Here is a 23,330-nt window from a genome sequence, read left to right as displayed (position 1 = left end):
AAGGTGTTTTCCAACCTGTGCGATTCTATGGTTCTATAATTCTAAACTTCTTTGCATGGAATACTGCATAAGGCACATCAGCACAAAAATGTTTCCAGAGTAGCTTCTTTACTATTCCCCCTCAAAAATATTTGGTTATCCTAATTGGTTTTGTTGTTCTGTAACATTTTATGTGTGTTTCTGTTTGATTTGTGTGTTTGTTGTTATGATAAATACTACAACACTTTGATTTTCCTGTCTGTTGTTGGTCTGTAATATTTAATATGAGTTTCTTTGTTTAATTTTCTGCAGGTTCACTATTATGAAGATGGTAATGTTCAGCTGGTGAGCCATAAAGACATACAAGATTCTCTAACAGTGTCTGTAAGTGAACTTTAAAGACCTTAGCGTGTATATTGAAATGACTTTCTAATCTAAAAAGAGAAGTAAGCTTAAAAAAAACCATAGAAGTTTGGAGGCTAGTTTGCTCTTCTGCATCAATGGGAATTAATGTTCTAATTTATAAATACTTTGTATGTAATATTTACTAATTTTGCCTAACATGTAGTTACTGTTAAAAAAAAAAAAATTAAAAAAAAAAATAAATGTATGCTTGTGTGTGGCTTATATATAAGCTAAATTAACTTTGATTGTAAAGCTTTAATTAGCTTGCTGTCAGTCTTTCTGCAATTCTGTTGTATTTAAACTTTGGTCTGCAAAGTGACCGATAGTATTAATTTTTTAATATGGAGGAGGTTTGAGTTATAACAACCCACTTCAGTACAATCTCTAGGAGGTTGCCTCCTTTGCTCACTGGGAGAAGACCAGTATGCTAAAAATAGTAAACAAATGCTACCAGTTGGGAAGCAGTAGTGGATATTCTCCCTTCATTTCCACCCTGTCTGTAACTGGTGCTGTCAGCCTCTTGCTTTTCTATATAAAGAGCCCTTTCAGAGATGCCTTGGCTTGAGAAGCATAACACACGTTATATTACAGCATACTTTTTTTTTCAACTTCTTTCCAAATGGATCAGTATAGTAATGAGGAGTAGACTATAGAAATAAAAATTGCCTGGGAATAGTACCAGGAGTATCTTTTAAGAGTTGGTAATGTTGCATTGTGAACTACTAATACTTTTGAAATAATGCTCCTTTCCCCTACTGGAGACTGTGTTTATAAACAGTAAGACTTTCTGTTGGAGTGTTCTTTAATAAAACTTAAGCCAGTATAGTTAAACTGGCAAAGGGCAATCGTAAAAGTGAATAGTAGAAGTATTTTAATGATAATGACTAGTAGTGACCAATTTGGCTCAAAAGCTGAATTCATCAATAAAGAACATTGTTTGTTAATATAAAGCAAGGCTTGTTGGCTTTTCAGTTGCAATAGCACTATAAAGAATGGGTGAGTGTGGTGCCAACTGATAACGCTTCTGGAGCTGTAGATATAAAATTACTTTTGACCCCCTAAGCAAAGGGATCTGTTTAGTCTTTCATTCAACTAGGAGTTGCTTCAGAGAAGATTATGTGGAAGAAGTTCTCCTTTCAATAGCTTTTGCTTCACTTTCTATGGGGAAGAAACTTAATCCTGTTCCGCAATTTAGTAAAGCAGCAGAAGACCGATGAATAGAAAAATATCTTTTACATAACTTTCCTACCTCCTGCTAGTACAAAAGCAAGTATGCTGCTGGTTAACAATTTTTAGCCTTAGCTTTGAGCTTGATAGAGGGCAGAGGCTGTACAGGTTCTTATTTCCCACAGAAGGAATGGTAGGTAGATTAAAAGGAGCCCCAACGACTCCTCTCCTGTTGTCAGCAGAGAAGCAATTTTGACACAACTGAAATAAATGACTGAAGAGTTCTCTAGTTGCTAGAGCTGTGAATAATTTTCATGAAGGTTACTTTCTTAGCCCTAATTTCTCTCTTAGCCAAATAAGACCTCATACCCCTGAATTCTTCCTCTCAACAGCAGGGCCTTTGAAATCATTGCTTCAGTTCATTGAAAAGTCAAAACCCTTTTGTTGTTCTGCTTGGCCTCTGCCTCCTCCTTCATCTCTTTCTGCGGTGTCCCGAAGCACTTTCACAGCTGCTAGCTGCAGTTTCACTGAAACTTTGAACCAGTTGTTGAAGCTGCCATAGCCTTCTCCCACTCCTTCCTTCGTAGAAACAAGGGATCATGTGGGGCAAGAACACTCCAATCTTTAAACAGCTTCTGCAGAAGCACCCTTAGGAATGTCTCCAACACCTGGTTGGAGGTTTTGAAATTCATGAGCCCTCACTTTCTTATTGAGACTTCTTTCAAGCACTTCAGCTAACTTTTCTCCGGATTGACTGATGGGTCATTTTTTATTTTTCAAACAAACACATGCTTGCAGATTTAAGGATGAGGCCCAAAGCAAAGAAACTGTCTATCAGCCATGATGACATTTTGACATTGTGGTGTATTGCACCCTCATTTTTGCAAGATGTACTTGGTGATGTTTTTTGAAAACCAGGTATATAAAGTCAGTGTTTGCCTCAGCATAGTTGCTACATTCAGAATGTTTAGAGGTGAATAAATTTGTTTTGGGTTTTTTTGGTTGTATTCTGCATACTTCCAGGTTAGTTGGTGTTCTTTAAGTTTTTCTGAATTTGCACTGGAAATTTAATATTGATAATATTTAATATCCATACTCTGCATGTTTGAGAGACTTGTCTGTGTGTGCATTGTCATATTTCCAAATGCTGTTCTGTTCCATATGTCTTTTTATCATACCATTGAATTTGTAATCAAAATATTTTAAGGAGCTCCATGGTAATCTTTATACTTGTTGCAGTTGGACTGGTTTTGGTTTTTTAATATAATAATAATATAAATATAATAATAATGTGGCATATGCCTTTTGGGTTTGTTTTGCTCATTTTTTGTTTAGCCACTAAATGGTCATGTGTTCTCATGGAATCTACCTGACATCTCTCATAACTAAAGGAAAATACATAGTTCAGCAGGTCATAGAATCATGCTGTACATGAGACCTAATTCAAATGTTCTTTTTCTAGAATGAAGCCCAGACAGCGAAGGAATTTATAAAAATTGTAGAGGCTGCAGAAAATGAATATCAGGTATGTTGGAAACACACATTATATCCTTACTCACATGTATAACGTTACCATATACTTAACCAAAGCTAGTATTCTACAATTAGTAAGCTTTTGATATTAAGATAATGTGGTTCCATATAAATATAAATAGATTACATGCTGCTATTAACTGTATCCTCCCTTTCCATGCCTTCTGGTGATTGGACTCACCTAATTAATGTTACATTAGAAGTTGGTTTGTTTTTTTTTTGAGAGCAAAAAGTCCCTGGTGTGATCAAATATCAGCCATTCTAATCTCTTTTAGTATTCGTGCATTCCTTAAGTGGAATTTTTGTACAGATTCTGTTCAGAGGCTACTCTGTTAGACGGCTTTGCTAAATGTGACTATAAGCATTCATTTCAATTAGTCATTTTAAAGTTAGAAAAGTATAACTGTTCTAGATATCCTCTGTAGAAGTGGATTCATATTCATTTAGATCTTACACATAAGGTGAATTTCAGACACCATGTTCTGTCAGGTTTTTTAAAAAAAAACGCTCTTTAATAAAAACTTACCAAGTATGTATCGTATGCATTATATTCAAGCTCATACGATGTTGTGCACTGACTGTACCATCCCCGCAGAAAAAACAGTGGAAGACTCTGGTGTGTGAAATTAATGATGTATGAGCTAACTCCAGTCAGCACTGTATTCATGCTGCTGGTTAAGCACGCTGTGGTTTGCCGAAACACCTAGGCTACGGTCAGGTTTATTGCAGCTGTCTCACTAATTTTCTTCACAGAGTTTCCATCTAGATCCAACAGCTTTCCTTCAAAAAATATTTTAATTTGGCATATTTTTATTAAAGCTGTTTAATGGGCAATAGACTACTCAATCATTTAACCTTTTACATAACATCCTAATTTTGTTCTTCATGTGTCTTTGTTTTGTGTGACTTTGTGTTTAACAGACTGCTATCAGTGAGAATTATCAGACTATGTCGGACACTACTTTCAAGGCCTTACGTCGACAATTGCCAGTTACCCGCACCAAGATTGACTGGAACAAGATCCTTAGCTATAAGATTGGAAAAGAGATGCAGAATGCTTAAAGTGAACATTGCATGACTGGATCATTTTAGTGTCCTTGTATACAAATAAAAATTATTACAAAAAGTATTTGGAACTGTCAAATCACCCAGTCAGCATGGGCTTTTGCCATTGAAAATCACTGTAAGTAGTTTGGTTAGAGCACAAAGCTTAGCTAATTGACTTCTTTCCTTTTGCTTTCTTTTCAGAGGGTTGCAACTTCAGTATAGCTGAATATCTTCCTTTAGAGTTTCTGTTGTACCTTTATTTTTTTATAATGAAGAGACCATGCCTTTAGTTTTCAATTACACATTAAGAACAGTTCGAAAAATATTTTTGCATATGATAACCCTTTCTCTTGCTTTCATGTGAAATGGACAACTTCCAAAATTTGCTGGATTCCTTGTGGAGATCAGTAATGTGCATTTCTAGGTCAAGGTCAACATGGAGTTAGCCATAGGTGCTGTTTTTGAAATCATCTATCCTTTCATTGTATGTAAAATTGAGAAAAGCATTTTATCTATCATTTAAACCTTTCAGAATACTTATTTAGATCGCTCCATGGTAACTAAATTTGAAAAAAAGGCCAAGATCTAACACTGTTTTAAGATTTTGAAATTAAGTAAAAGTACTTATTTCAGAAATGCATATTTAATGCTTTGTTCCTGACGATTACTTAAATGAACTTAAACTCCATCTGCCCTTGTTTTTTTTATTATAAAGCCACAAATGTATTATAACAAGGCATATTGTAATATATATAATCCTGTACTCATTACTATGTCTGTCAGTTTATTTTTTTTTCTTAGATTGAAATGTACTAAAATTCAATGTGACATTAAAATGCAAATTTTCTATTTATTTGAGTATCAGATTGCTTCCTGATATAGCCTATTTTTGGTGTTTCTATTTTTTTTTAATACCACTTTAAACAGCCACAAACTTGTGGCCTCTTGGCTATTCTCAGTGTATTTGGAGATTGTTGTAGTATCATCATCTGTTGTTTCCATCTGCATTTAAGAAACATCTACATATGGAAGTCTACTTAAAGCAGGTATCTTTTAGCTTCATATTGGCTACAGAGGATGGAGGAAATTACATGACCAAAAATAGCACATTTGTCTGAATGTGAAGAATACTTTCTCTGTGTGATATATCTTGTATTGAAAATGGCCATCGGGTATCTAAATACACAGTCTTCAGTACAAATGCTGTATAACACTTCTGTGAAATGCATAGATTTCATTTTAAAGTGGATGAAAACCTGTTTTAAAATATGCTACCTAATTATATGCTTATGACAGAAAATTAAACAGCTCCTTTTTTTGGAATGCAGGTATTAATGCACACTCCTAAACCAGTAAAGCTTACGCAAAGGTTTCACATCTTTGTTTACAGCATGATCCAATTAATTACCTTAAACTGTTAAGTTACAGCATAGCAAGAGAAAGAGTGTAGACTTGTACTGAGTATGAAAATGTACACGCAAAGTAGTTTACTCTTTGAATTGTAATAGCAATACCCCTGTATTCTGTTCTTCAGTGCTCTCTCATAAAGGGGTATGGAATTAACTGAAGTTCTTGAAATTGCTGCTACTTTACAGTACTAAACTGTACAGTAGAAGAGTGGGATTTGTTCTACCACAGTCTTCCTGGAGAGTTGCCCTCTTAATTGTCTTTGTACATCGGCTATTGAACCATGTTGTTCTTGAAAAGAAGGCTTATAAAAGCTGTATGTGAGCTAATAACAGATGCCGAGTCACTGTCAAGTCAGTCTGTCAATCTTAACTAAGATCTAAATACAAACTTTGTTGGAAGAATTTCTTTAACGTATTTAAGAACAAGCTTAAAAAATAAAAGACAGTGAACAGACACTTAGGAGAACTGTTAATGGGCAACAACGGTGCAAATAACTTTTCTAGCTGTTAGAATATTGCGTATGACCGGAATCAGCACTGGCTAAAAGTCAGAATGCTATTTTTCTTACCTGAAATAAAAAGATAATTTTAAATATATTCCTAATAAAGAGGTATTTTACTGTGAAGTACTCTATTGCTGTGTTTCCCTCTCTGTTTATTCAGTCCTGTGATTCCTTATCTTCAAAGAATGGCATCTTACAGGTTCAATTCTACCAGTAGGGTGAAATAAGTAGATCTGTATTACTTACATTTTTTTTCCTGTTGTGATAATTTTTAGTCTGTGAGATAATTTTACACCTTGAACATCAAATTTATTAAGTTATAGCTTCAATAAACCAATTTATAAGTAAGTCACTATTCTGTTACTTTTCCAAAATGGTATGCTGTGTCATAATTAGGGGTAGTGACTCCCCAGATGAAGCTGACCTGAGTATCAGCTGAGGCACATGGCACGCTTGGAGTTCTTGATTTTCCTCAAAAGTTCGGATGTCACTTGCCCTTTTTTTAGTTTCTACCCTTACCCCTTTTAAATTGGAGAACTTCAGAGCTTGCTCAGTAGGCTTTAGGGAATTTTGTGTAGGTAAAGCACTTTTCTCTGAGAAATTTTGCTGTGGCAGTTGTCTTAATGTGAATTACTATTTGTTTATATTCTATTTTTAAATATAAAGATAAGCTTTGTATCGTGGAATGTTGATGTACTAGACATTATGGCTTGTAATATGGACTTGTAAAATGCTTGTGTTTATGAAGTGTATTACATCTTATGCATCTCAGTGTCCCTTTATCCAAAGGGATTTTAAAGTTAATGCAAGTAAGCAATTGTTCTTTCTGAACATCTGCAACAGGAGTGACAACTCTGCTTTCAGTTTCTCCTGAGCAGCCCCTTTTTTGTATCTCTCTCTTAATTCGTGCTGCAGGTAGAATGGAACTTTGTAATCATTGTAATTTTGGTTACATCACTACTGCTTCCGATGTTGGAGATGCTGAAAGCAATTCTAATGGGTGGTTCAGTTGGGAAGGCTGCAACGCAGTTTGTTAGTGAATGCTCCTTCAGCCCAGGGTTACAAGTACGGTATGAGACCGAGCATCCCAATAGATGTGCTCTCTCTAAGGGACAGCTCCAGCCGCATCTACGGCAGTGATGTCGTCGGTGCAGTTTGGGAGTAAATCCCTCTTTTCAGGCAGCTTGAAACCACCTGTGTGTTGAGGATGGCTGGAGGATCAGACTAAACCTGGCCTTCAAATTTCCAGACTGTATATACTGTAGGTACAGAGGCTGAACATCAGCTCTTTGATTCTATGGATTCACTCCGATCGTACGGAATTGCTTGCTGACACAGACGTAGCTTCTGCTGCATTTGTTTACTGGAAAGACTGAAACCGTTCTTCCTCTGATGCAACTGTAAACTAGGTTTAGATTAAACTTAGTTTGTTCCTAACCTTGGAAGTGTCAATTTTTGTGTGACAGTGTTCTGGTGTTTTTTTGGAAAGGGGAAAATTTTGCATCGGATTTAAACAAAAATTTTAGCTTTCCACAGCTAAAAGAAAGGAACTGTGAATGTGTACTTATGTACTTTATTTCTTCTGTGAAAATGAATGCTTAATATTCAGTAGGATTTCTTATTAGCAATATTTCCCTCTGCTATTGTGCTTGGCTTACCTGTAAGAGGTGTTGCTCAGCAGGATATTATCTACATGCTCATCACAAGAGAGGACAAGAGCAGTAATTGTTGCCTTGAAAGATAATATTCTGTAAACACATTTAGATTTTTCTGTGCATCTTTTCCTTGCCAATCAATAAAGTTGTGCAGGGGGAAAAATCTGTTAGGTTTATTCCTCGTAAGTCAAGAGGAGCATGTAGGGACTTCTGCCCGACAGCTGTAGTTTGAAATAACTTCAGCTCTGAAACAACGTCCAGCTGACAGGGTTGTAAATGTGCCTGCTAAAGTAGGATGGGGTTGGTTGGTTTGGGGGGACACCGCCACATGCTAACAGTGAGCTGTAGCAAACACTAATTTCAGCTTTGTATCTAAATGTGCTTAATATTTTTCAGTGCCAAGTGTGCACTGAGTTATGGCTACTGTAGGTGTTGGTGGATGTCCAAACTGAAGTTGGAGTTACCCCCAAGATTATTTCAGAAATCCCGTAGGAACAATAATGCAGAAAGCTGAGCGACAGCTTTGGCACGCTATGAATGCAAGACAAGCAGCATTGCGAGCAGGGGTTCAGAAAAAATTACGATCTCTTTCTTAGCAAGTAAAAATGTCCTCAGAGGGATTGCCAATTACCGTGCAGCAGCCTGGTAAGACTGAAGTTACCTCTCGTGGTACACCAGGAACCTGGGCTGCTTTCCTCACACGGAGAGAATAGAGTTTTGGTCCCATGAGGTAAAGAGGGGACTCGATCTCGCTGGAGCAAATGTTTTTACAACTGGCTAAATAAAGTGTGTATGAACCTAACTGAAGAATCACAGTCAGCAGCTCTCAAGTGCAGGAAGGACGCTTGCCTCTCATTCTCTCGGGCTGCAGTGGATTTAAAATGTTTTCCTTCCTCCTGCTTGAACTGCCTCCCTGCCCCGTGTGGTGGTGTTCTTGGGTCCTGGACAGCGGTGCGTCTTGTCTCGGACTGGGCATCTGCTGCAGAGGCTGGGGACTAAAGGTTAGGTGCCCAAAGGCAGAAATGTTCCAATTCTTGCCATGCTGGGAAGGGGCCCAGATTTCCTGGGGTTTGGGATGCCGTCATGCTGCCTTTTCCCAGGTAAGGCACTACATCCAGTGATAACGTGAGATGTGTCAGTGAGATTATAAGAGATACAAGAATGTGATCTATTATGATTTTCCTTAAGGAAGAAAGGTGCCACTATCTTATCGATGCTTATCAATACCTGAAGGGCAGGCGTCAAGAGGATGCAGCCAGATTCTTTCAGTGGTGCCCGGCAACAAGCACAGACTGGAACACAGGAAATCAGGGAAGAAGGCTTGGAAAAGGAGTAAACCAATCACAAAATAAAATAAAAGTGTTCAAAAGATTAACTGATTTTTTTTAATATGTTTTCAACTTCGCTGTGACACAGCTAATATATGTACAGGCAACTGGAGTAGAAATCTGAGCTTTCAAGGGTCATTAGCAGTTTTAAACTAAATAGCAGGAAGAAAAATCCGCTTCCTTCTTTCCTCATACGTGACGCTGCATCGTCAAACCAGCTCTCGGATGCTGTGAAACCGGTAAGCTTTGCAAGGCTTTCACTCCACTGTAAAAATAGGAACACGAGGTAGCAAAAACATGACTGGCCAAAAAGGAGTTGTGGTTAAAGGCTCCAAAGTTCCCGTAGCTGATTTCCGAACAATAGCGCTGTTAGAAATATCGAAATCCCCGAATGGAAAGCAAAAGCTCACCTTGTTTTTTATTCCATGGTGTGGCGGGATCAGGTGCATCTTGACCGCACATGGCAGGACAGAGGCTTGTCTGCTCTGAAATAAATTAATGATAAAGATTATCCTTCCTCTCCGAGTTCTTGCAGGGCTTTAGAATTATTAGTATTACGGTAGATATTAGGAAAAGTTAAATCTTCCTTGCTGGATCTTAACCTCTTTATATCTTCGCTGTGGGCAGCTTGTTCCCATTTTCTTTGCGATGCGCTTTATGTATTTGAAGAGCGTCCCCGGACTGGGTAGCTTTTAGGCTAAAGACTGAATCCAGCAACTCTTAATTTCTATGTGAAATCCAATACTTTTAAGTCATTTGTCTACATCCTGCTTTTTGGTTTCTGTTCACTTTGAGAAGCAAATTGTTTGTTTTTCTCTGCTGATTGTTCATGTTGGTCCTGGGGATGTTGCAGGCTGTTGTGGTACTAATACGCTACTTGGATTTCCTTTTGTTAGAATCTGGCCTGGAATGCTACAGTATTCTCTATCATTGTCCTCAGCAGCAATTAGAAGATTTCTGTTATAATTTTAAAGCCCATGCTAAATTAAGGAGGGGAAAAAAAAACACCACCACCAACCAACCAGTGCTTGACGTTATCCTTCTCTACTGACAAAGTAGGCACTAGGAGTGTAGGAAAGTGAGACCGTTCAGTATCCTAATGATGTGGAGCAGCCAGCAAATGGATTCTGAGCCAAGAGCATCCTGGAATGAAGCGTCAAGGGCTGCTGTGAACTTGTCCAGGGTGATGAGCTGGATCCTTGTGATCTGGGAGGACTGTGCCAGCAGCAGGCAGTTTGTTCGGCTGTACCTCGGAGGCACCGATGTCAGGCAACACTGCGGAGGTGAAATGCGCCACCCTCTCTTGTGCTAGGAAGCACACAATAGGCTTTTTTATCTATCTTTTTTCTATGTGGAGGAAAAGAAAAGGAATCCATGATCAGAGTTGCCGAGGCAGCTTAAGGTAGGAGTCCAGGGGGATAACTTGTCCTGTTCTCAGAAGCACTGAAGTGCATCTCACTTCTCCTGCCATGCGCTGGTGAAGACTGGACAGTAGCTGCTGTAGCGCCCATGCAAGCATTTTCCGTAAGTCCCAACAGTTCTGTGTGTAGGAATAGGTGGTACCCTCCCTCCATGAGGCTAGCCAGCGCCTCTCGTGGAGCATCAGGAATGCCTGTGTCGTTCCAGAGCCTGTGTTAAGTTCCTGTAGGCGTGTACCAAGTATGAAGAGTCCTTGAGCTGTCACAGATGCCGGGAGCCAGCTCAATTGCAGAGGACTAGACCTGAGAGATGCTGCTGAGAAAGTAAATGCCATATGCTGATGAAGAACTGAAGTGCTGCTCCTGTTCCAGGGCTCTGCTGCAAGGCAAAGGCAGAGGTTGCTACATAGCTGATCCGCCAGGTGCGAGAAGATCTGGAGTTAAGGCACAAGCAAAAGAATCTGTTAAAGTCAGTAATGAGTAGACGTCATGTCCCAGTTCATTACTAAACTTAGTGAGCCATCATCTTCCATTTAAGAACTTGGCGGCCTCCCCTTAGCTCTCTCAGCTGGACGCTGTGTGCCCCGCAGTCCTACCAGCAGTTGGCGTGACAAGAGTTGCTGCCCAAACTGTAGCTGCTGACGCAGTGTGGTAGCCCAGTGCCTGGTGTCAAAACACAGATGATGACAAGGCTGAGAAACGGGGCAGGAGCAGATGCAACCTCGGCAATCCCACAAGCAAGGATCATTGTTCTGGAGCTCAGGAGCCAAATCTAGCTGGGATATAAGGAATTTGTGCGCGATTTGGATGCTACCTGCTTCCACGGCAGAAGAGGTGCTGCTTGCTCCATCCCCGTCCGCCTGCAGTCAGAGCTGTTCTTATCCTCCGCGGTAGTTGCCAGTCTCAAGCAGCAATAATTATCTGTACGTGACCCCGTGCTGCCACTGCTCAATTGCCTTTGTCTGAATTTCTGGAGATATAAGTAAAATGTAACCGTCAGTGGATTTCTGTGTTTCTACCGATATGGAGCTGCGAAAGATGCTGTGTTGACAAATGATAGGGGAAAATAAACTGTGCTCTGCTAATTGCAGATTTCAGAGGAGAGGAGCTGGGACCTTTTTCTCTCTTAGAAAGTTGGGGTTTTTTTTATTAAATATGGTATCAGTGCTCAGCAAATTATAGAATCATAAAATTTCCTAGGTTGGAAGGGACCTTTCAGATCATCTAGTCCAACCATCAACCTAACTCTGACAAAAACCATCACTAAACCATATCACTATGCACTATGTCTACACTTTTTTTAAATACTCCCAGGGATGATGATTCAACCACTTCCCTGGGCAGCCTGTTCCAATGCTTCATAACCCTTTCAGTGTAAAAATTTTTCCTAATATCCAGTCTAAACCTCCCCTGGCACAACTTGAGGCCATTTCCTCTTGTCCTGTCGCTTCTTACTTGGCAGAAGAGACTGATCCCCACCTGGCTACAGCCTCCTGTCAGGTAGTTGTAGAGAGCGATAAGGTCTCCCCTCAGCCTCCTTTTCTCCAGGCTGAACAACCCCAGCTCCCTCAGCTGCTCCTCACAAGACTTGTGCTCCAGACCCCTCACCAGCTTCACTGCCCTTCTCTGGACCCACTCCAGCACCTCAGTGTCTGTCTTGTAGCGAGGGGCGAGTTTGACCATTCTCAACGTTCGTTTTCCTAAGAAAAAAAAAGGACAAGATACCAAACAGCAAAAAAATTCCATGTCTTCTCCATCCCACAAATGCATCTCCTTTAAAAAAAAAAAAAAAAAAGCAGCAGATTTACTGTTTGGCTGCAGCCCAAGGGATGGATGTGGGGAGCTGAGCCCTTGTCCTATTCCTCGACCTAAACGAGTGAGGGAGAAGCCAGCGCTGGTTCCCTCAAGGCTTTTCGCCATCTGTCTCTGCCTCTCCGCTTCTCCCACAGCCTTGTTTGCCTCCCGTGACGTCGAGAACACGTGTGGATGCAGATGCCAGACTCCGACTCGCCGAGAACTCTTTTCTTGACCGGGGGCCAATCTCACAGCTCGCGTGATTCCTTTAGGAATCCTAAGCACGTACCACCTTGTACAAATACTGACGTGTCCTGGTCCACCACCTGATTTTTATACAGGATCTTCCTAAAATGCCTCAATGAATGCATGTGGCCACCTACTTCATAAAAATATGTAAGAGCTACTGAGGGACATTTCCATGGATTAAAACAATAATAAAATAATACATTTCAATGTGCGTTAGCAATGGTGTGTGTGCGGGATGGGGCACTCTGCCCCACACTGACACCTAAGCGTGCTGACGGTCAGGGTGGAATTCCTGTCTCGTTTTTGGGGAGAAAAGTAATTTGTTAGGCAAAAAAGCAAAAGAAGAAAACAGGTTTGGGATTTTTTTGTTTTGTTTTGTTTTTTCGGGGGGGGGGGGAGGGGGTTGGGGGTGTGTGTGGTTCTTTTTTAAGATTTATTTCAAGCACTACCTGAAAATACTGAAACACTGCCCTGAGTTGCAACAACTATTTGGCAACACCTTTCTTTGCCCCGTCTTTGCATTGACATCTGATTCTTAACTGAGCCAGGTCTAACTCAGTTTTTGTGACTTGTCTTGCAGTTTTAGGCAGCTTGTTGGCTGATTTCCTTGTCAGTAAAGATCTTAAAATGAACTTTCAGGCGCTCTTTCCTCCCTCCCCTACAACTGCCCAGACACGTTCTACGTCACCCCATTTTCTGGCAGAGTCCCCATGGCTTTGGATAACCCCGTGGGTTTAGGGGAGTCTGCCTGCTCGTTTTCTCCATCCTCCTCCGGTTTAAGCGGATCTCTGGGAATCTGAAGATTCAGCTCCCTCAAACTCAGCTCTCCTGCTTTCTGAACCGATAAAACAGGCGAAGCTTCATCCCCACGTTCCCACCTTCACACTGCTCTGGAAGTCACAAGGAAGACAATTTTTGAATGTTGTTGTTTTTAATTTTGAGAAGCGGTGCTGGAGGCATGTGAATGCTTATTTGACTTTTCCTCATTAGTAATGGTGGCATATCTTTAAATGTTACTGTCTTCCTTTAAACTGAAGAATATTCCTGTAACAGCCTCACTTTTGAGATGGGGAACAGAAACTTCAGCCTGGGCACGCTGCTCAGAAGTCTGTAGTTGCATGCTTTTGAAACATCTTTGTTTTCCTGTAAATACATTGATTACATTGTAAATTAGGCATGAATTTTTATTTCGGTCTTTCTTAGCATATTTTCAGTTCTCCGGACTGTGGCTAAGGACAGTGTGCTTTAGCCAAAAACAGATTTTTGGCATGTGTTTAAGCCCATTTTATTCAGACTTCGGTATGTCTGAGAAGTGCTGGGTAGGGGATGCCGTGAACTCTGCCCCAGTGCTTCCCCTCCCATCCGCACGCTGTTTCTCACCATCACCGGCTGCAGTTTACACTGCCATCTCCAGTTCATCCCTGATATTGTTTAATACGCGTCTGATCTGTTTAATAGGTGCACTGTATGCATACGTATTTATATGTATAAAGATACACGTGTAGATAGACACATATGTATATCTAGTGTTGTTGAATGTGTATCCAGATTAACAGGTGTTAGGCGTAACGCTGCTCAGCTGGATTCAATGACTAACCGGGTATCAGCTGAAGGTCAGGGGTTTGTCTGGCTCCTTTGAACCACGCTGACAAGGTTTCCCAGCACTCACAGATGTCTGGAGCCCATGTGGGTCTTGTTCGTGCCCCTTCTGAATGTCTTGGAGGAATGCACCTGGCCATCTCTCTGCTGCCAAGAAACCAAACGCAATCTTATTTTATAGCAGGGCTCCAAGGGGATTGTACGTTATAGGCCTAGAAAAAGTTATTGATTTCTGAAATGTTCAGACGGAAGATATTTTGAGGTTTATTTTCTTAAAAAAAAAAAGAAGATTTAAAACCCCACTACTTTGGACCTGGGCCCTTAGAAAGATGGAGTGGACAGACTTCTCACACTCGACTTTTGCTGCACAGCGGTCGTGTCTTTTCCTGCTTACTTGCCAGGACCCAAGTTCAAGAGCGTTTCTTTCTTCTGGAAAAAACCGATAACTTCACTGTGCCTCATGTTCAGCAACTGTCATTGCTTCTACTTCCTGATTTCGTTTAGCACAGTCATCAACAGTCGTATAAGAAACAAGGAACCCCGAACTTGGTTCATGGCAAACAAATTAGTAGCGTTTGCACTTATAAGGTATTTTGAGGTAGGAACCGGGATACCTGAGGGGTTGTGTGAGAAAACACTTAAATAAGTGAGGTAATTGAGTGGCAAATCTTAGCAGAAAGATAAGACTCTTTTCAAAATTATTTTTGTCCAGCGATCACTTCAGCTGTATTCTGTTATGCCTCGACTTAGCAAATGAGCGCCACGAGCCAGATGACAATAAAATCGGGTCTTTTCATAGTATTGAACAGTTTGCTTCTTTCACCTGTGAAATTCATCATTTAAGGCTTTGTATTAATACTTGGCGCTCCTTTTTAACAGAATTGAAAGAGGAGAGAGAGTTTGTGTTGAACAGAGCCTGAACTGCGAACTTGGCTTGAATGTCAGCTCAGGCGCTTCTTTCATAGGGACAACAGAAATGTCATTTGTCATCTGAGCGCACCAAACTAGCCATGAATCAAGATATCGTAACAGCTAATTGCTCTTCATCTCATGCAAACATTTGGATTTGGACACATGCTTTTTCTTTCTTGGTATTATTGTTGTTGTTGTTGTTGTTTTTGTTGTTGTTTGTTGTTGTTATTACTATTACTACTATCATCCTCAACAACTTCTGTGTGTAGCACCAAATGGGAACTCCATTGGAGTGCGCTACTGGGAGCCTGAAGAGCTGGACTCTGCTGGGGGCTTGGATTTTAAACACTTTATGCTCGCTGCAAAAACACTGGAGATCCAGGATCGAAATGCATAAAATTACTGCAAAATATTAATAACTGCTTTAATTCCAACGGAAGAAGAAGCAGCGGGGCTTAAAGGAAGAAAGGCATAAAATGAATAACTGTGCTTTAAGTGGGCACAGTTCACAGTGTTTTGATCTTCTGGTAATAACAGGGGATATAAAGAAAGCACAGCTGAAGAAACGAACACAGTCCACTCCAGTCTTTCAATTAAAGACAGCTTAGCACAATGAAAAGTTGTTTATGAAAAGAAATTTTTAAAAAGTGCCATACATCACCCCTGTCTTTCATACACAAAAGGAACTGATCATAGTTTTATAATATAAGCAATAATATTCTGAAAATTAAAATATGTAGAGGAAAATTTATAAAAGTGAAAAAATTTCTTAGCGTTTTGTTTTTTTTCACTAATACATAAGAGAGCGTGAGATGAATATTTTGATTTATAAATAACTGCATGATGGAATAATGTTGAATTTTTCAGATGCAACTAATGCGTTAAGTATTTCTTCCCTTTATAACTGGAAGGGGAAGCTGAAATATTTGAAATGTGGTTTTCCCTGGTGTGTAATTAAACTATAAATGACCTTTTTGTAGTTAAAGGCTGTCTGTATGTTCTAATTTTAAAAGTTTTGTGATGTATCAGAAGGGAAAACTTCTGTCATTCTCGCACCAATATTCCAATATAGGGACCGTGGTCCCTTAATCGGCAGATCCCGCCACCTTTGATTGCACAAGACACAGCCAGCTCCAAGTTTCTCCGTCCAGCTTCAAGTCCCATAGCACGGTCTGGAAGAAGAAATTTGTGAATCTTGGTGCTTTTGCCTCTATATGAGAAGGTATCGATTTGTTCAAGTACAGATTTATTTTGGTTTAATGTCTTTAGATATTGTAAACATTCTGGAAAAGCTACTGTGTTTTTTCTCCACGATGACCTTTTCGTTATTAGACTAGAAAATCCCAGGACATGGTGGCTATTACCAGTTGGAAAAGTTCTCAAGGATTTTTTCTTCTTTTGGTACTGCTTAAGAAATACTACCTTAAAATGCTGGAAAGTATCGTCCCACTCAATACAGATTGTGGAAACACAGGAGCGAGATCCAAACAAATTGTGATATACAGTGCCCGTCTACTTATGTTTGTAACCTGTGTGGCATCAAAAACCGCGGGGCGCAGTTGCGTTAACCGGCCTCTGAATTTTTGTCACATTCTGTTGACAAGTCTTGTCTCATGAAGAAATGCCTCACCGAGAGAGTCACGGAAGAAGAAAAATGCATTTCACAAAAGTACAATGTTGTGACTTGATGATTAGGTGTTATTGATGCTATTTTAGTGACACACACTTCGTTCTCGTGCCATAAAGTACTTTCCAAGGCGGGATCTGGGGGGAGAGTTTTACAGTTCAGGACTGTGCTGGGCATTGCACACGCAAATCCACATAAGCAAACGGTTGTTTTATACCTCTGATGTTATCCCAGCAAGATACTCAGGCAAACAGCAAAAACCCCCCAAAAAACCCAAAACAAACCAAACATACTTCGTGAGACCTTTTTAGGCTTGAAGTCCTGTCACACGGTGACAAAAAAAAAACGCCGGAAATTCTTGTTCGAAATCGTAAAGGCGTGGAAAAAAAAGTTGCATGGGCTTTTTAAAAAAAAAAAAAAAAAGAAAAATTAATTTCTATTTTTCCTCCCCTCCTCTTACCCGCAGCCTCTCGCTGCTGTTTCCCCGCCGTTTCATCATGCAGCTGCCGGGAGCGGGGGCCGAGTCCGGCCTTTTGGGGGTGGCAGGACTGGAGCACGTCGTGCGTGTGTGTGTGTGTGTGTCTGTCCCCTCCTTCGGCTTTGCCTAAGACCCGCTTTTTTTTTTTTTTTTTTTTTTTTTTTCGGCCTTTGCACCCGAGGCGGGAGCCCCGCGGGAGTCCATTTTAGGCGGGCGGGCCGGTGCCGGCCGTGGGCGGTCTCGAACCCGCGTCCCGGCCGCGCCCCCGCGGCGGGCGGTGCGAGGGGCGTGAATCATCCCCACGAATACACAACGCTGAGAGGTTGTGGCAGTAGAGAGCCGAGTTTGGGTTGGGTTTGTATTATTTTCTTTTTTTTTATTATTATTTTATTTTATTTTATTCCCCCACACACACACTCTCTCCTCCCCCCCCAAAAAAAAAAAACAAACCAAAAACATGGCTGAAGCCGGGACGGGCTTTTTGGAACAGCTGAAATCGTGCATCGTCTGGTCCTGGACTTATCTCTGGACGCTGTGGTTCTTCATCATGCTCTTCCTGGTCTACATTTTAAGGGTGCCCCTGAAGATTAATGACAATTTAACCACAGGTAGGACGGGATTATCCCCCCCCCCCCTCCATGTCCTCCCCCCCGCGGGCAGCCCGACGACCCCTTCCCCTTCCCCCGGGGGGCGGACGCCCCCCGGGGGAAGGGGAAGGGGTCGTCGGGCTGCCCGCGGGGGGCGAAGAACACCCTTGTCCTCCCCCCTCAGATGCCGGGTCTGTCGAGGGAGCGTGGGTTTTCCCTTCCCCGAAACATCCAGGGGGGATCCCCGGGGCTTCCCCCCGCACCCCGTTGCTTGCTGGTGCTTGAAGGTCCAGAGATAGCTCAGCTCGTGTTTCCTCCTTGGGAGTTGTGCCGCAGAAGTTGGGGGGGGGGGGGGGGGGAAGCTGGGGGGATCCCGGTGTCACCCCAGTGCTTTTTTTTGTGCGTGTGTGTGTGTTGGCGGGTTAAGAGAAATGAGCTGCTGCCGGTGGTGTAAGCGCTTCTCTCCTGCCCGCTGGAGTTGAGCTGCCGGAGGGATGCTGCGATGTCCTTCTGCTGGGGTGTAAGGGCGGTGGTGGCACTCGGAGGAGCTCCTCGGGCTCCTCTTGTGTCCTGCCAGAAGAGGTAAAGGAGTCAAGATGACTTCAGGAGTTGGGGGCGAGCTGTGGCCGTGGCCCAGCTTGCTCTTCTCTGGAGTTGTTATTTCATGCCGGACTTTTCCTAAAGGAGTCAACGTAGTGATTTTTGACTAGCAGGCTCTTTGAGGGAAAAAACAAACAAAACCAAACCACGTTTAATTTTCAAGTAGTGGCTTGAACTGTTTATCCTGGTTTTACTGTGTAAATGATAGGAAGGAATTCTTCACTATGAGGATGGTGAGGCACTGGCACAGGTTGCCCAGGGAGGTTGTGGATGTCCCATCCCTGGAAGTGTTCAAGGCCAGGCTGGATGGGGCTTTGAGCAACCTGGTCTAGTGGGAGGTGTCCCTGCCCATGGCAGAGGGGTTGGAACTAGGTGATCTTTAAGGTCCCTTCCAACCCAAACCATTCTATGATAAATAGAAAAACTGCTAGTTCCCCCCACAATGCCCTGCTTTTTCTGTACTTTTGAGAATGACTGAGGATTTCAGGGGCTTGGGCAAAAATATACAGCTTGTTCAATTCACGAGCCTAAGTCAGGAGCAACCAAAAGTAATTTACATCTCGTCTGCGCCTGGTCTCGGTTCATTTCCATAACAGGCTTATCTTTGATGTCGACGGAGTAAGTGTGTAAATACAGACCCAGTTGCAGGGCAGTTCGTTCTTTCTGGGAGCTTTCTTAGGAGCGGGTGGCATGTGTGTGTTTGAGGGATTCCAAAGGAGAATTGTCTTTGTGGAAAATTCTTTGTTTCTTTGAAGCATAAAAAAGGACCTCAGTTATTATGGGGAATATGCTTGTATTCGGGGAGTACATGGAGTGGAATTAATACCTTTTCTTGTACAATTTATGTTATACTCAAGCATTATTTTTTTTTAACAGGATTAAAACTTTTATTGTGCATGTGATAAAAATTAGATATCGGCTTATTCTTCTGCAGGATAACAAGTAGTAAGGGTACGAGTTTGGTGGAAGATTATCACTGTTGCAGTGGACTTTGCTTTGACTGTTAAGGCTCAGTAAGGTACTATGTCACTGCTATACTGAATCAGCAGTAACTTACGTCGTGTTAGCCACTCTGAATCGGGCAGTTATGTCTTTATCTTGAAATTGCTTATTCTTCCTTCCTATCTACTGTGATCATTTTATTCCCTTCCCCTGAAGAAGGCGGTTTGTTTTGGGGGCAGACGAGCCGTAACCCACGCGGCATCCCTGCTGCTGGGGAGCCGAACCTTATCTGAGTGCTCTTTGCCCGTCTTTCTGGCCTGTTCGCATTTGATAAGCCTTTGGCGAATCCAGCATCAAAGAATAATTAAAAAAAAAAAATAAGAAAAAGATTCAGCATGCTGCAATTTTCACTTCAAGCGTAAGCGCAATTAAAACTGACTTTTAAATACAATTTTGGTCAGATTTTCTCCATACGTCTTCGAACAAGTATCCTGTTTCTTTTGACGTTGCTGCACGCTGATTAGAGCAGGATGTAATTCTTGTTGCTTGATTCTTAATAATTTATGTAGTGCATATGTCCCAGGTAAACATTGCAGGCCACGCTTGTCAAGCAAAAACATCAGAATGCTTTATATTATCATTTTCACTGTTGGAAAAAAATGGCAGGCATCCATCTGAGACCTAATCAAACCCCTCTGATTTTTTTTCCTGAATTTGAACTAATTTGAATTAGTAATTTGAACTAATTTGAATTTTTTGAGCTAATTCTTGCTGCACTTTCTCATTTGAAATGTTACTCCGTCCGTCTTCAGCTGAGTCATCTTGGTTTTCGTTGAAACATCCCAAAATGCAAGTAAAATGACAGCATGAGATCTGTAAACGGGAGAGGTTTTCACAGCTGTGTGTTCTAAGCATCGAGGGGGTTAAAAACACTGAAGAAATTACCAGTAAATCCCAAAGTGTGTGATGAAAATGAGTTACCAAGGGAGAACAATAGGCACAATATGGCCTTTATGCATCATCTGTTCCTAAATGGGGTTTATTAAAAAATCAGCACTGGCAATAACATGAGGGGTTTTTTGCTTTGTTTTTCAAAGCTTTTGTGAATGGATTAAAACTGATCTGATTTAGTGCGGATTTTTTTTCCCCAATCGATCACACAGTGGGATACTGTCACTGGTTTAAGGTTGATCATAAAGTACCACAGAAAATGGCCCCAGATGTGATACTAATCAAATGGATCTCAGTGATGGGAAAATAATAGTATAAATGTTGCTACTAAAACTTCTGCATGACGTAAAGAAATAATAAGGTGATTAAAAACAGTGACTGGGCATTTTCCCAGAACAAGCTGGATCTGCTGGTGAGTTGAGGCCAAACAAACTGGTTTTCAGTACCTACCAGACGCGGGCTTAGACAGCCAGTGAGAGAAATGCGGTTCCGTAGGTGTGATGTGCACTCCAGTGAAATAGGGTTTTAAAAAGACTTCAGGTATTTAGATCAAACACCTGAACCTGAGTTGACAGAGGGCCACTGTGATATGAAGGACGAGTGTGGCATGTAAGGCAGAGTAACCTACCAGAGGGACTGGCACTTCCTACTGCAGGGCGAGTTTGTTTTTCCATGCCTGAAGTCAATATTTTTAAAAGGAAGTTGAAAAGCTGGAGAAGATAGTGGAAAAACGATTTGAGGGCTGGAGAGAAGCATCAGAATAAGAGATTTCGCTTGGGAGACGACTGGATTACAGTAAGGAGGTATTGTCATGGGGGAGAAATAAATGTCCTTTTAATCATGAAAGGAATAATAAGAACAGATGACTAGAAGCAGAGGGCAAACTCAATTTAGTCATTATTAGGCATTAATTTTTAATGAACTGTGGATCAGCTGCTATCGGAACCTTTGGGTTTTCCCATGTCTGAAAGTCTTTAAATCGTATGGCGAAATAGGAGTCACTGGTGTTCAGACAGCCTGAAATCCGGGGGTTGGAACTAGATGATCTTTAAGGTCCCTTCTAACCCAAACCATTCTATGATTCTGTGATAAATTGGTTTTCGGTGGGGCCGTGGGCTGGGCGACGACGGCCGTCAGAGTAATTACGGGTGGTTTCACTAAGCCCAGTGGTCACTTCTAGGGGTAAGTTTTATTAAGATGAAGTGTGGGGCTTCTCTTTTCCCCCCTCTTTTGGTGTTGTACGGATGTGCACGCCCCCAGCATTTGGTAGGTGTGGTAGTGCAAGCCCGTCACCCCGTGTGTCTCACTGGGCTTCCAGGCTTGAACGGTCTCGCAGCCTGGGGCAAGCGTAATTTCAGTATCCTCAGTGGAATAGATTCCTGTGGTATCCTCAAAGGGAGAGCTAGTCTGTCATATAGAAATATTCACGTTAAATGTGATTTTGGTGTTTCATGGGGTTGGTTTTTTTCCATTTTGTTGAAGCTTGACATACAAATGAAATCATAAAATCCTTTATGAATAGGGGCATTTGAACTATTATAACACTACCACACCATTAGCCAGGAAGCAAGAGAAGAGACTTAATAGGCCAGGCTAAAATATTGAATACAGAATAAGTAGTTCAGGAAGTGGATGTTATCATTTTATTCCAAAATAATTAAAATAAACTTCATTATTTTATATAACAAGCTTTATTTTCATCCCCTGTTGGCACTTGCACAGTTTCTGAATGCCACGTTAATCTGAACTAAGACACACCTCTTCTAAAAATGTGCAACCCTGCTTGTTTTTCCTGACATAACAGTTTGGCTTTCTATTCATATCCTAAGAAGGAGAGAGTCCCACAAATTAAACAGTTTCTGGTGATTTTATTTATCCTTTCAAAGTGCAGCAGAAAGATGGATTTAATAATAATTAAGTACAATTGGCTAGTGATGAGGCAGACAGGAGGAAACCTTTGGGCTGACGAGGGTAGAGAAATCAGAAAAAATGATTTCCTAAAAGTGTGAATAATAAATATGTGGCTATGAGCTCCGTGTTGAATCTAGCTCGGTCAGTGTCTGTAGAGTATTATTTCCTTTCAGTGGGACATCCCTCTTCAGCTGCACTGGAGCAAGGCCCCACACTGTTACCAGGTGAACATCTAGAGGAGGGAGGGTTAGAAACCTACAGCAGGAAAGAAAGCAAGTAGTGTTGTCCTCCCGGCCCCCGAAGTCAGCGAGCCCAGGAGAGCCACAGCTGGAGGAGGAAAACCACATCACCTTGGTTAGGAGCTGGTGGTTCTGACAAAGTTGTGTTCTGGCGAACGTGGTGTTTTTCTTTTTTTTATTCTGACGTTCCTACTGAATATTTACCTAGGATCTTAATTAATGTGGGATTTGTGACCATGTAGGAGGCTTCTCTTAGAGCCCAGAGCCTGAAACACCGCACTCGGTGGTGGCCATCTGGAGCGGGGAAGAGAGAGGCTGATGTGTGGCACTGGCCAAGGCCAGGTTACTCCCTCACAGTCAGGATTTGTGCGTGCACAGGCAGGAGGACGGAGCGGACGTCTTCCGAGTGTCTTCTTTCTTCCCTGTAAAATTAGGATAACAGCACTTCATCCACAACTCTGAAGACACAGAACTGAGGGGTTTCTGAGCAGCCGGATGCTATGGTGATCTGGTCCACCTCAGATGCGTTTACTGATGCGTACATGGCACGGGCTTTGGTAAATAAAACGCTCAGACCACTTCTGTCTCACTGAACCCTCATTTTATGAAAAATCTCTGGTATTTAACTGTGCAAGAAAGCTGGGTGTGACTCCATAAGCAGAAATACTGAGGGAAATGAAGAGGTGGAGCATGCCTCTCGGGTTTAGGCTGTGCTGTCTTGGGGTGGTGGTTGGTTGCTGTCAGTGAAGCTTATCTCATCTTTCTGATCTTCCCTTTCTGGCCTTCCTGACCTTGCCGATCTATGCTGGGCACCGCTGCAGTGTGCTCCGATAGGTTGCAAAGTGAGAAATAAGTAACTACTTATTCCCATTGTCTCAAATTCAAGTAGCAGCAGCAAACATTCGCCTGTTATTAAAATTTAACTAACAGTCGCTTTTTTTCTGCTGGCGACATTTGGCCATCCGGAGCTGCCTGTGCGTGGACCTACGGTGATAAA

At 41.6% G+C, this 23,330-nt stretch overlaps 2 protein-coding genes across 5 annotated transcripts in view; both read left to right on the top strand.

Moving 5' to 3' along the window:
- CAPZA2 (capping actin protein of muscle Z-line subunit alpha 2) overlaps positions 1-4,984 on the top strand; it is a 31,288-nt gene extending 26,304 nt beyond the window's left edge. For both annotated transcript variants that reach the window (XM_074602644.1, XM_074602557.1), the window contains 3 exons: positions 292-363; positions 3,014-3,076; positions 4,006-4,984. In XM_074602644.1, coding sequence (XP_074458745.1) covers positions 292-363; positions 3,014-3,076; positions 4,006-4,146 — 276 coding nt within the window. In that variant the 3' untranslated portion in view covers positions 4,147-4,984. The remainder of the gene's footprint in view (positions 1-291; positions 364-3,013; positions 3,077-4,005) is intronic.
- Positions 4,985-17,379: 12,395 nt separating this feature from the next.
- The window catches only part of ST7 (suppression of tumorigenicity 7), a 152,217-nt gene continuing 146,266 nt past the window's right edge, over positions 17,380-23,330 (top strand). The window contains exon 1 of one of the 3 annotated variants that reach the window (XM_074602188.1): positions 17,380-17,457. Coding sequence is in view for 1 of the 3 variants with exons in the window: in XM_074602077.1 (XP_074458178.1) it covers positions 17,561-17,711 (151 nt within the window). In the remaining 2 variants the exon portion in view is untranslated. Of the gene's footprint in view, positions 17,712-23,330 lie in introns of all 3 variants that reach the window. The other 2 variants (XM_074602077.1, XR_012589278.1) reach the window with 2 other exon arrangements.

Source organism: Larus michahellis, chromosome 1 (genome assembly GCF_964199755.1).
Source record: "Larus michahellis chromosome 1, bLarMic1.1, whole genome shotgun sequence".
NCBI lineage: Eukaryota > Metazoa > Chordata > Aves > Charadriiformes > Laridae > Larus > Larus michahellis.
This window is presented reverse-complemented; position numbering and strand designations above follow the sequence as displayed.